At 39.6% G+C, this 13,006-nt stretch overlaps 1 protein-coding gene across 1 annotated transcript in view; it reads right to left on the reverse strand.

The window, feature by feature from the left end:
* SCFD1 (sec1 family domain containing 1) overlaps nucleotides 1–13,006 on the reverse strand; it is a 49,554-nt gene extending 36,548 nt beyond the window's left edge. The window contains exons 1-8 of the mRNA XM_066322156.1: nucleotides 12,954–13,006; nucleotides 8,779–8,849; nucleotides 8,433–8,521; nucleotides 7,409–7,499; nucleotides 6,558–6,680; nucleotides 5,403–5,490; nucleotides 1,717–1,806; nucleotides 491–546 (exon numbers count right to left, since the gene is read on the reverse strand). Of these exons, the coding sequence (XP_066178253.1) occupies nucleotides 491–546; nucleotides 1,717–1,806; nucleotides 5,403–5,490; nucleotides 6,558–6,680; nucleotides 7,409–7,499; nucleotides 8,433–8,521; nucleotides 8,779–8,849; nucleotides 12,954–12,984 (639 nt within the window). The 5' untranslated portion in view covers nucleotides 12,985–13,006. The remainder of the gene's footprint in view (nucleotides 1–490; nucleotides 547–1,716; nucleotides 1,807–5,402; nucleotides 5,491–6,557; nucleotides 6,681–7,408; nucleotides 7,500–8,432; nucleotides 8,522–8,778; nucleotides 8,850–12,953) is intronic.

Genomic DNA, 13,006 nt, shown 5'->3' on the forward strand with positions numbered 1-13,006 from the left:
AATGAAGACAGCTCTGCAGAGATTGTTAATTGTGATTTTGTTTGGTCATTTCATCCCTGTTTGATGATCAAGTTCAATGTCAGTTTAATTTGCTATGCTAAAAATGTCTTGTACTTACAGGGTTTCCCAGTAAGAGAGAGAAAAATTCCTTACTGATACACACAGAGGAACACAGGGCTGAAGCCACTTCAGACTGTGCAGATGCAGCTTAATTATAATGCCTATTAGAAAATCTTGATAAACTGTAGATGAGGAAGAATTATTTATGTTTAAGTTTCTCATTATCTGATTCCCTAACACTAGAGTTTTCCAGGAGTTCTGTGGAACTCAAATCAGAAAGGAAAATGGATGTTATCTCTTTTCCAGTTTTATTTCCTTCATAAGGAAAAGGACACAATGACACTAGACCTCTGCCTAGTACTGAGCAAAGTGAAAGTGATGTCTGGAAAGTTGTAAAGCAATGATAGGTGTTTAGAAGAACAGTTCTTACCACTGCCACCATTTCAGCTGCAGTTCCTCTTGAGCATCTGATTATAGGTATAGCTCCTAACAAAAGATACATTCATCTACGTGCATTGTAATTTTCAGATTCTAAATTACATTACTATTCATAAACAACTTTTACTAACATTCTGAGATTAAATTAAACCTTTCTCTTGCAGTCTTTATCTATGAAACAAAAAAATACTATACAGAAATATCAAATGAAGTTTTACAGCAGCAAGTGAATACCCCATACAACAATTTATGAGAAATAGAGCGTATACTAGAAAGAAAGCTAATTTACTGTTGGAGGGGACAAACTATCTCATACATCAGAAGTTATTCTCAAAAGGTCAGAAGTCCCTTAAACACAATAATAAGTATTACACCACCACAATATATCTGTTAAAACTCACTGCTACTATGTATCTAGGACAATGCTGTTTGCAAAAGCACATTTTCCACTGGCTTTCAGGTTTCAAAATATTTAGTGACTGTTTCTCACTTATCTGTACAAATATGAACATTCCAAAGCCACAGATTTTAAGTGCCTGAGGAAAAGACATTAATTTATATCACACTTGAAAGAACTGACTAGGACCAAGGGAATCTCTCTTTAACAGACTGCCCCACAGCAATCCCCTGATCCCCTTGTAGGAAAGTTTTCTCAGAGAAATCAGTTTCAGTTACATGTTAAGTTAAATGTCATCACTATGAAAAATGTATCAGCTAAGCACCAAGGCAACTTACAATAAAATAAGTAAACTTAATACACCTTCCTATTCCTTTAGGAAGTTATTTCAGTTAGATCTTTGCAAGGTTTGTGTGAGGAATTTTTGTCTTCTAATTCTGTGTTGTTTAAGGGGTTGGGTTTTTTGTTTTTTTTTTTCTTTTTTTGAGAATGACAAATCCAAACTCAAAGCACTATTATCTTCATTGCAAACTAGGATTTTGTTAAAACAGTGAAACCAAACCTTTGCATCTCAGTATTCTTCTCCCATTGATACTGAAGACTAAGACTCAATTCTCATGAAGGACAGACTTTATTGAACTTTGCAGTGATATAAAGCAATAATTTGACCAAGATCATTATCCTGCCCTGTGAATTATTGAGATTTTGGTCACAAATCTAATTCTGCTTTTAATTTTCTATATAAAATCACTGAACTTCTAGTTACCTCCCTGAATGAAAAATACGAAAAAGAGAAAATATGCTAGAATTTTGACACTTACCAAGTGTAACAAAAAAACAGAAGAGACTATCCACAATAGTGTCCATTATAGTTTCCATCTCTGTGTCTGTTATATCTGGTCGGTTAATGGCTAAAGCAGTGTGGAAAAAAGAACAGGGTTAAGGAAGTTTATGCCACTTGAACAGTGAGAGAGCAATCCTCCTCTGATCTGATGGCTGTTTGTAGTCAACAGCTTTTGTTGCAGAAGAGATTACATCCTGAAATGCCCCCTCTAGCACATCTATTAGTTTCCACCCCCTTTTTTTTCTGAGAAAAAAAAAATTGGCAGAACTTAATTATTGTTTACTGTATAAGGTCAAACACTACACAGTCATTTCCAAATCTCTCTCAATGCATATGTATCTTCTGGATTATGTTAGTATTGCATTAACAAAAACCTACTCAGAAACATGTTATACAAGAGAAATGGCCATCCACTTGGCATACAATTTTCAGGAAGAAAATCCTAGAAAATTACCTAATTTAAATAATTCATTATACTATGCAGTTATCTATATTTAAAATTTCTAAATACCATCTCATGTATGGAGATACCATTTTTTTCCTCAAAAATTTACCATCAGTCTCTAAATCAGGGGTAATTCCCAAGTTATAAAACATTTTACTTGACATGTAAGAGAGATTTCCCTCCCACATTTAGGTCAGAACAGAAGACATGCAGCAACATTTCTTTAAAGTAACTAACACTGACAAGAATATAACAGCCAACAGGAAACATCAAACCAAATCTAATCACACATCTCAAGTCAAGCACTATCTGAGAATTCATGCCATAAATCCTATCCTTGCTTGGTTTTACTTTACCTTAAAAATTTTCTCACATTTACCTGTCTTATCCACTTTCTCCAAAAATGAATTTCAAAGCTCTCAACATTACTAAGCCTGCCATCCTAAATTTATGCACGGGCAGCTATAACCATTCTCTAGCTTTAGAGGTGCTTTTTTCCCCCAGTTTTTCTCCTGCAAGAACTTTAGAGACATGGATGAGATTTCAGCAGTTACACTTAGTAAGCCAAAGTTTTGCCTATGCTGACAGCAGCAGTAGAAGTTTGAAGTTTCTGAAATATCAGCACCAAGAAAGGCAGGCCATTCCCAATATCCCCATTTTTCTATAATGACAAAGCTTTGAAATTCACTGGGGCTGTAATTTTGCAGTTATCCCCAACTAATGGTCTCCCAGTTTACAGGGGGGAAAATCCCTTATTTTTACTCTCTTGCCTTTTCCAATTTTAAAATTTATTTCCCATCCTGTTACTATATTTAAAGTACTCATTTCTGATGTTCTAGTGATCTGCATACTGTCAGGGCCTTCCAATTTTGTCTAAAAGCATGTTTTATGAGCACATTCCTTTTCTTGTACCACAGCAACCAACACAGACACTTAATATTACTGCTCCTTAGATCAAGCTTTGAGAAACTTCATCAAGAATATTTTGGTAAAATGTTCTACCATATTTTCTATAAGTTTTTCTCTCTCCACTCTAACAAGCTCATGGGGAATGCATCTATTACAGAAAAGTGAGCATAGGTCTACATATTCCTGTTGTTCTACAAAATTCAACCAAATTGTAAAGAAAAGGAAAGAAGCACTCAAATTGCATGAAACAGGATGTCTCAGATATCAACTTTATACCAATATTACTTATTTACTTTTACTTCTACATAGTCTTAGAAAAATACAATCAGAGGAAGCCTGAGGGATTAACTAGTTGGTCTTTTTCCAAGATGAGTTAAGTTCCCGACTGTAATTTCTGTATCTAAAACAATTCAAAGAGTTTCCCAGTCATCAAAATACCAGGTAATCTAATATTTCACTATTTTTAAAGTTAGAAAGCACTCCTAATATCTGATCAGAAACTTTTTTGTTGCTTTTAAACTCATCACTTCTTGTCCATTACTAAACAGAGAGAATGCATTGTGTCCTTTCTGTCTAGGAAAGTTTTCCACACAATTGAAGGGTTTTATTTTGCTTATTTGTCCTGACATTACCTCTCTGTAAAAGCAGTCATGCAGCCAAGGAATCAAAAAACTGAAAATTAACCAGTTTGTTATATATGTTCTTAGTTCACCCATTCAGATACATTTGTGGTCACACAGAGCAGTGCAGGAATAAGATCCATCCTCAGACCTCACACTCAGATTGGCACTGACTTTTGTAGATTATGGAACTGGCACTTGCCTGCTGGAGTCACTCCCCACAGGTAAAAAACCCACTTTTTCCTCACCTCTACATTCCTACCACTTGTCTGTGCTAGATCTAGAATTCACACAGTGAGACAGATCAGCTCCTGAGCTCCAGTGGAAAACTCATCACTCCCTGGGAGATCAGATCTCTGTTCCATGAGCTTTTGGGAACAGCCCATTTCTAGATTGGTTTCAACAGGCTGCCAAATTTCAGGGGCCAAGACAGGAAAACTGATGGATGCCAAACATTTTCAGTCATTTTAATTCAAATTCCTTGTCACCATAAGGAATCTTCTGTCAGTCAATTAGGTATCTTCATATACACAGAAACACATCACAAATCAATTATTATTAAAACTCTTCAACATCAGGTTTTAGTGAAAAAAGAAATAAATAAATCTGCTTTTCAAACAAAAATGTCCTTCATTCTGCCAATGGAATCAATGCCCAGTGTGAGACACAACTCAGTTATTATAGATCCAGTTTTAAAGAAAGGTACTGACTTTGATACTGGGCAAGAGAGGAGAAAAATCTCACTGGCAAATATTAGACATAAAAAGACTTCTCATCTCTATCTGGTCACTGTGTGACATTGTAACTACACTAAAGTAATGAGGAGCTGGTGCAAAAATAGGACTATCTGGACTTCTGCCTCTTCCCTGGCATTGCATTTGGACATCACACAAATGAGCTGGTATTTTCTAAGGAATGAGCCAATTAAACACACCCTGCAGCTCTGAAATTACTGCTTCTGATGTAAAAGGAGAGGAAGAGAAAAGCTACAGCAGAAGTAGCCAGACAAATCCAGAGTAAGGGGTGGAGTGGTAGTTCTCTGTACATTCAGCACATTGGATGGGTCAGAGGCATATATAAAATCAGCAAGAAGGAGGAAGGAAAATCACATGGACAATTATGACAACCAGAATGTATGTTGATTCAAGCTGCCAGAGCCCCAAGGTAACTGACCCAAGGCAGCCACTTGCTTTTCCTGCTAGGTTCCAAACCAAGTTGAACAAAAGTCCTGAGAGAAAAAAAAATACAGAGTTCCAGGAGGCTGACTCCACCTGCAACTCTGAAACTTTATGAAGAAGCTGGCATGCTTGGCTCACGTGTTTGCAAAGCAATCACTATTGCTCATTGTCTAGAATGCCCTTTCCCACCCACCTGACTATCTATAACAACAATATGCAATTATTCCAGTATTATTCCTTGTATGAAAAGTGTTATTATTCATAAATATCTACACCACAGTTTTGCTTTGTTATTTAAAAATACATATTTCTTTTTCGGTATCACAATCATTATGTAATAAAAGATGCTGAAATGAATATCTAACAACTGCTTCTTTCACGATTTTACCTATCTAATAGATTATCCTGAATTCTGAGCAGATCATAGCAAATGCTCCTTATTAGCTACAACTTCAAAAGTAAATTTCAACTTCTGACGTTCAGGTGTAATTTTTATATAAATTCTACTCACCACGATAGGAAACAAGTTCTTTGTTTTGGTTACACAATACAAACATATCATCTTCTAAAGTAATAAAGTTAAGATATTGATCAAACACCTAGAAAGCAAAGAATAATGGTCAGAACAGTCCAGAATGAAGCATAAAAAACCCTACATGTGATTTACTGCTACATTTGACACAATTTTTTTATTTAAAAAAAAATAAATTCAAGATATAATGTATGAATTAAAAAGCCTATGTAAGGGCTGAGTGATTAACACAAAATATTAGAGCACTGGCAAATGCCAGAACTGTCCAACTTCAACTGTTTCTGTGGACAAAGTTTTAGCAGCCAAGTATCACTAAAATCACAGATGGAGGACATTTCAATATTATAAATTCACTTTTTCTGGATATGAACAACTACAACATCATCAGTACTGAGCTCTCAGGCAGGTGAGAGGACAGAGGGCAATATCTGAACAATAAGACATTACAGCTCATGAATTTTAACCTTTCTGTAACACACCTGTACATTCAGGGAAAAAATTGAACTTCTCTATAGTACAAACTGTTAATGAGATATCACAACTGAAAAACAGATTTAAGATAGTTTACAGTCCTACATCAATATCCTGCTGCTGAGGACCTAAGGCTAAACAATACTAGTAGTGTTCATTTAATTTCACAACTTCTTTCTCTCATGCCAGCAGTACTAACTGGAGTGAGAAAAAGTGAATGTATCTAAGTATATTACTTAATAATTTACAGGTTTTGGTACAACCATCCAACAAAAATAAAAGTAAATCCCTAACACATGCCTTTAAATCATTAAGGTATATTAAGTACTCAGTTAAAGTGTGTACATACGAAATATTATTTCAAATGAGACTTGCACTCATACTACTCTTTTTATGTATTTTAGAGGTAATACTGAAATATATATGCACTGAAAGCACTCATTCAGCTGATGCCATCAGGAATCTTCTGAAACCACTGTATTTCCCCTCTTATCATTTAGCCCAAAAGTCTTGCACTTGGATTTTGACAGCTGAAGTATGGCACTAAGCTGCATCACTGGGATGACTGTAGGTTCTGGTTTTTTCCCCCAGTATGCCTGAAAATAAGAATGCAGTGACACCTTTCATGGTGCTATTATTAGGGGGCTTGGGGGGGTTTCTTACCTTAGCCACTTGAGTCACTGCATTAGCACCTATAGCAGCATTTGCAATGTCTTCCAGTTTACTTCTTGAAATGGCAGAAATAAAGTTTAAATAATAAGACTCATAAAGCTGGTTTCGAAGATCCTAAAAGAAAGGAGAATTTTCCTGAATAAGTACTAATATATTCCTGACTAATTCAAAGAAGAAATCACACTTTTACTATGTGATGTTGCAGTAAAACGAAACCTTCAGAAGTGTTTAGCTGTCTGTCCATACAGCTCTGCACATGGTGTTTTGATTACATATCCAGATATAAACAACCTAACACTGAACTGCAAAAAAAAACCAGGAAATGACATTTAAGCTAGAGGGAATTACTATTCCACACCTTACTGCTGACCAAAAATACCCTCTTCTCTTCTCCTTACTTTGGCAAAGATGTCAATCTTCCATCCATCTCCTTCTGAGGAATGTGAAAAATTGAGGTTAGCTTAATCCAGTCTTCCCACTCAAAGCAGTACCAAATGGCTCAGGATTGTGTCCAGCCAGGTTTTGAACCTCTCCAAGGATGGAGACTCCAAAAACTCTGCAGGAAATCTGTTCCAGTGTACAGCCACCCCCATTAAAACAGCTTTTTCTAATGTTAAGTGGGATCTTTGTACCCACTGCCACTTGTCTTTTCACTCCCCAAACTCCCTCTGAAACATGAGATGTTTTCTGCTCACTGGGAAGTTGAAGTTTTGCATAATCAAGTTTTGGGTAACATTTTTCTGACAAATATGTGCTGGTTACAGGCACACTGTGGTGAGTGCAGGATTACTTCACACATCTTGTTGTGTGGGCTCTTTTGAAGCATGACACATGCAAGTTACCTGGCACATTCTGTCGATGTTTTCTTCTGTTGGCATTACAAAGTAAACAGCTGGAACATCTGGAATAGCATCACGATCCGAATGCAAAAGCCTGACAGAAAGAAAAATGAGTTTTTTCTCTGATACCTATAAAATTATAAAAGTTACAGAAATTATTTGTTTGGACAGACAAATGTAATTCCCTAAAATTGCCTTCTATATTTAGCTAGAGTTTTAGCAAGAAAAGAAATCCCCTTTGTGTATTTTTTGGCTGAATCTGTTACTAGATGTGCTCAGAGTTTATTCAAAATGGAGAAAAGGCTTTGCAAATGTTCAAACACAGAACACCCATTCAGAGGAAGCTAAAATCCTGCACTCACGAAATTCATATGCGAACTGTTGACATGGTAAAAACCCACTCTATTTCATTCAATTTAACTTGCCTTTTCTGCTTAGATGTTTTTCTCATGTTTCTGCTGATTTGTCAGCAGGTTAAACTGTGTTTCCATTTCTAGCTTTCACTCAGCAAAAGTTAATAAACTTGTTAAAAAACAAATGTACATTCAAAGTTTCTTCCTGACTATTACCACAGTTAAAGAATGACAATGGACTAGGTAAATGTAACCTGGGGAAAAAGAAATGAGAAATCTCTTAAATACCTAAAGATTGTTTTGACAGAAGACAAGTAAAATCTATGTGTTAAAAGATAAGCAAAGAACATACACAGTCCCATGAAACAGTTTGTGTCAATATAATTTTAACATTTATGATTGCAAAAGTATTTGTAGACACAAATACTGGATAATTCTTGGTTTTGAACAAGGGTCTCCTGTTCTCAGCAAGAAATCCTACTAAACACTGTTTGGAGCTATCTCTCCACTCCCTGATTCTGCATAATTACATCTGATTTAGGAACAACTCAGTGTATAACCTTTATTTTAGCAGTTATTTATTCAATGATTTTTCAGATTTGTTCACGATTTTGGGGAATATTAAATAATGTTCTTTTTAGAAAAGAATTCTGAATTTTTTTAGAAGTACTTACAGGTGCAAAGTGATCCCCATATCTCTCAGCTCTTTCACTGACAGCAAAGGTGAGATGATATCTTGGCCAAATCTGTCATAAATGAGAACCTGAAACAGACACACATCATCTCATAAAGTGCTGTAAAAAGTGGATACTGTAGAATACAGTGGATCCAGGAATTCAGGTTTAGAGAACTATTATAGAGTAACTTCAAAAGTGCTTCAACATGTAAACATCTACCGATTTATAACAAATCATTAATTTGTCATGGGCTTCCCTCTGTGCTTGATTTAGTTTAAATCTGCAAATCTGAACTTTTCTGGACACTGTAAAATTCCTCTGCTGCAGTTCCAGAAGTTCTTACCTTCCATACTGGTTCTCCTGTGCTGTTTTTAACAGGAGGAACATTGAAGTTCAGCATACGTTTCAAAGCCACTGGAAAACAAAGCCAGAGAATTGCCTTAATCTCTTTACACTTCAACAACAGTGACCAAAGACTTCACAGGGATTTTATAATACATTTCGTTTCAAAAGGAAAACAAAATATCAAAGCAACGAGTCAGAATTTCATTACTTTTATGCAGCTTTGACTAACAAGTGGCTCACATCTGGTAGAATTTACAGGCTCCAGAGGACACAGAAAAAAGGCAAAGAAGCAAGCTCTAAAATATTAACTCTCCTTAGCTACACAGGCTATATTCTAACATGATTTGCCTTACAAATAATTCCAGTATCTTCCTGAAGGTGCATTTTGTCCAGTGGGAACAAGTCTGCTTTATTCCCCGATCTTCTTTTCCTATCCCACTGGAACAACACTGTACACACCAAACAAAAAATACCTTTACATCTTACTAAAATCAATACACAGTTTGAAAGATTTTGAGAACTCCTATGAAGAAATTGCTAGTTTAAGGGGTACAAAAATACCCTTAGTTTGCAGCAGGAAAACTCTGAAAGAGGAATGAACTTTAATTTAACTTTCCATTCCACATACAAACCAAAGCAGATTGCCTCACCTACCTCTCATTTAAAATCTATTATGTAATGAATCCTTCCTCATTAATCTGATTAAACAACACAGTATGTGCTGCTCTCCCATCTTTGACTATTTGTGCCATAGTGCCTATTCTCTTAAAACTCACAACAAAATCATCAGAGTTCTGCAAAGAGGAAAAACCTGCAGAAATTAGAGTGATGGATACAGTCACACAGTGCTCTAGTTGTTACCAGCCTCCAGGTAATTATGTCTGATTAATTACAAACCCTCTGAGCCTGACCATGCCACCAGTTTTTTAATGTAGCTAACTGTTCATCCATGTAGTCCCTGACATCCTACCATGGATATAACACCATGGTGTCAAAAGCTTGGCTGAAGTCAAGACAAACTAAATACTCTGCTGTCCTGCTGCCTACAAACCAGTCATTTCATTACTGAAGGCAATTAGGCCAGTCAGGCATCATTTACCATACATAAATTCATGTGCCTTTTCCCTCATGGGATGAGTATTTTCCCATAGGAGTCACTCAGTGATTGACTCCAAAGTGACGCTAGGGCCTGGGAGCATTTGTAGGTGAGGACTGAGGCAAAGGCAGCACTGGTTACCTGGGCTCTATCTGTGTCTATCACCATTAAATGACCAGCTCCACTAAGCAAAGATCCACGTTTTTTTCTTAATTTACATTTTTGCTACTAATGCTGCAGCAGAAGCACTTCTTTCTCCAGACACAGGCACAGCTCAGCCTCAGCTGACCTTTGGCTTCCCTGGTATCACCTATCCCTGGCCACAGTGCTTCTGATGCCCTGCCTCCTCCTGGGGACCACCCCTGCAAATGCCATTACCAGCAATGAAACACAAACGTCAGGAAATCCAAGCTACCACTGAGCTTTGATGGACTCCAGCCTTCCACTTGCTTCATGCTTTTTTCTTTTCTTTTTTTTTAACACCACAAAGCAGCCCTGAAGGTTGATTACAGGCTGCTCCAGGATTCTTTGGCCCCTCACTGCTGGTGACATCTTCAGCCATATGAAGAATTTTATAGAAAGCTGTATGGTTATGTGCTTTGGTACTGCTGGAGGTGAAGCAGCAGAATTTATCACCTAAAGTAAAACCTGATATAAGATCTCTGCTAAGAAAAGAGTAATCAGACTAGTAACCTGCTGGGACAATCATGTCAACATTCAGCAAGTTCCTTTTTTGTGCTTGTATTGCCATTTAATTCACATTAATGCTGAATGTTCTCTGGGGCAAGGATCAGGTTTTTACTGGGCTTGCACAATGATATGTTTTTCTTATGAAACCAATCCTGGTTATGAAGCAGGATAAAGGTCACAACAGATGGGGCACATACATGGTAATACCATAATGAAATTAATACCGTACATGAAATATAATGAAATGATAAGAAGCCTTTTTCTGAGCATCTTTTAGTTGTCAAGGCTGACTGAAAACATCAAGTAACAGTTGCTGGTGACACGGACAGTGGGATTGAGTGCACCTACAGCAAGTTTGCCAATGACATCCAACTGCGAATCAAAACCACAGAATCATTTAGGTTGGAAAAGACCTCCAGGATGAGTCCAGCCTTGGACTGATCACCACCTTGTCAACCAGACCACAGCACCAAGTGCCATGTCCAGCTGGACACCTCCAGGGATGGTGACTCCCACCTCCACGGGCAGCTCATTCCAGTATTTAAGCCTTTCCATGAAGAAATTCCTCCTCACTAAGCTGGAGAGGAGGGAAGCCTTCCAGAGGCACCTCGACGGGCTGGAGAGCTGTGTAAACCTCAGGAAGTTCAGCAAGGCCAAGTGCAAGTTCCTGCAGCTAGGTCAGGGCAATCCCAAGCACAAATACAGAGAAGAGATCAACAGCAACCTTGAGGAGGAACTGGAAGTGCTGGTGCATGAGCAACTTGACCTGGCAATGTGCAGCTGCAGCCCAGAAAGCCAAGTGACCCTGGGCTGCCCCCAAAGCAGCACGGCCAGCAGGTGAGGGACAGCATTCTGCCCCTCCCTTTTCCTCTGGTGAGATCCCGCCTGGAGCGCTGAGAACACATCTGGGCACAACACAAGAAGAACCTGAACCTGTTGGATTAAGCCCAAGACGATCAGAGGCTGGAGAACCTCTCCTGTGAGGAAAGGCTGAGCTGGTTTTCTTCAGCCTAGAGAAAGAGAAGGCTCCAGGGAGACCACACAGTGCCCTCCAGCACCTAAAGAGAGTTACAGGAACCCTCGAGAGGGATTTTTCACAAGAGCATGTAGTGATAGGACAAGGGGGAATGGCCTTAGATGGAGAGAGCAGGATTAGATTCGATATAACAGATATAATGTATAAATTCTCCCCTATGAGGGTGGTGAGGCGCTGGAACTGGCTGTGGATATTCCATACCTGGAGGTGTTCAAGGCCAGGCTGGATAGGGCTTTGAGCAAGCTGACCTAGTGCTGGGGGGAGTTAGAATGAGAGGATCTTCAAGGTCCCTTTCAACCCAAACCACTCCATGAACACAGCCAAACAGAACAGAAAGGAATAAAGCTGTACAGAATAGGAGCTCAAAGAAAACAGGCTTTATTAGAAAGATAAGGAAGAGAAGATAAGCAAAGGACTTCGGAGGAACATCAAACAGCAGTATCGATGGTAGATGGCAGAGGAATGACATTACAAAAAAGCGGACTAGTACCAAAAACTTGAAGCATACTAGCAAAATATCTAAAGTCCATAGAGATCGGGACGGAGATTTTTAGTGAGATGATTCAAAAATTTCATCTAAGTAAATGCATCCAGAATCCTCTATACCACCAAAGATACTGCAGTAGGCAAGGAGAAATGATTACAGCTTAACTCTGACTACAACTTTGGGAAGCAAGGGGAATAAAGGACTACGGAGCTGACATCCCCTGGGCTTCAGGGGCATGGGCAAGGCTTTATGAAGCAGCACCAAGGCAGAAAAGAATCAGTTAAGGACTCCCAGCAAAGTCTAGGAAGAGAGTGAATAATAAACCCTTTACTGATGGAAATACTCATGCACAATTAGTTTAGTTGTTATTATGGTATTCTCAATTTCTTGATGGTCAGTACACGCTCGAACGCCTCTGTATCGTCTCACCACGAGCGCGAAAAGAGCAGCTTTATTTGGGCAGCTATCGGCCGTGGTCCGTCCCAGGGGCAGAGCAAAGCGAAGCGGAGGGTCGGCTCCCACACACGGCCCCGCTCAGGGCCGGGCCCGGCCAGCCCCCGCCCCGGAGCGCCTTCCGCACCTCGGCGGCGCCTCCGCCCACGGACCGGGCCCTCTGAGGGCCGCGGCCCGAGGCTCCTGAGCCCCCGGCCCCGGGCCCGCCGCCGCACAGCCGAGGGGAAGGCGGCGGAGCGGCCGCCACCCCGTTGCCGGGAGACCCAAGCCGGGTGAGAGGGCGCCAATCCCCGGCGGAGGCGCGGCGGCTCCACAGCCCGCCCTGCGGGGACGGAGGCGGGCGCGGCAGCGGGCGGCCGGCCCCGCTCTCCCGGCGCTGCCCTCACGGCGGGACCGCGGGCGGCCGCTCACCTGTCTGCTTCTCCCGGATCCCGGCCGCCATCTTCCCGCGCCGCCGGCCCGGC

The sequence above is a fragment of the Sylvia atricapilla genome, chromosome 6 (genome assembly GCF_009819655.1).
Source record: "Sylvia atricapilla isolate bSylAtr1 chromosome 6, bSylAtr1.pri, whole genome shotgun sequence".
In the NCBI taxonomy this organism is placed as follows: Eukaryota; Metazoa; Chordata; class Aves; order Passeriformes; family Sylviidae; genus Sylvia; species Sylvia atricapilla.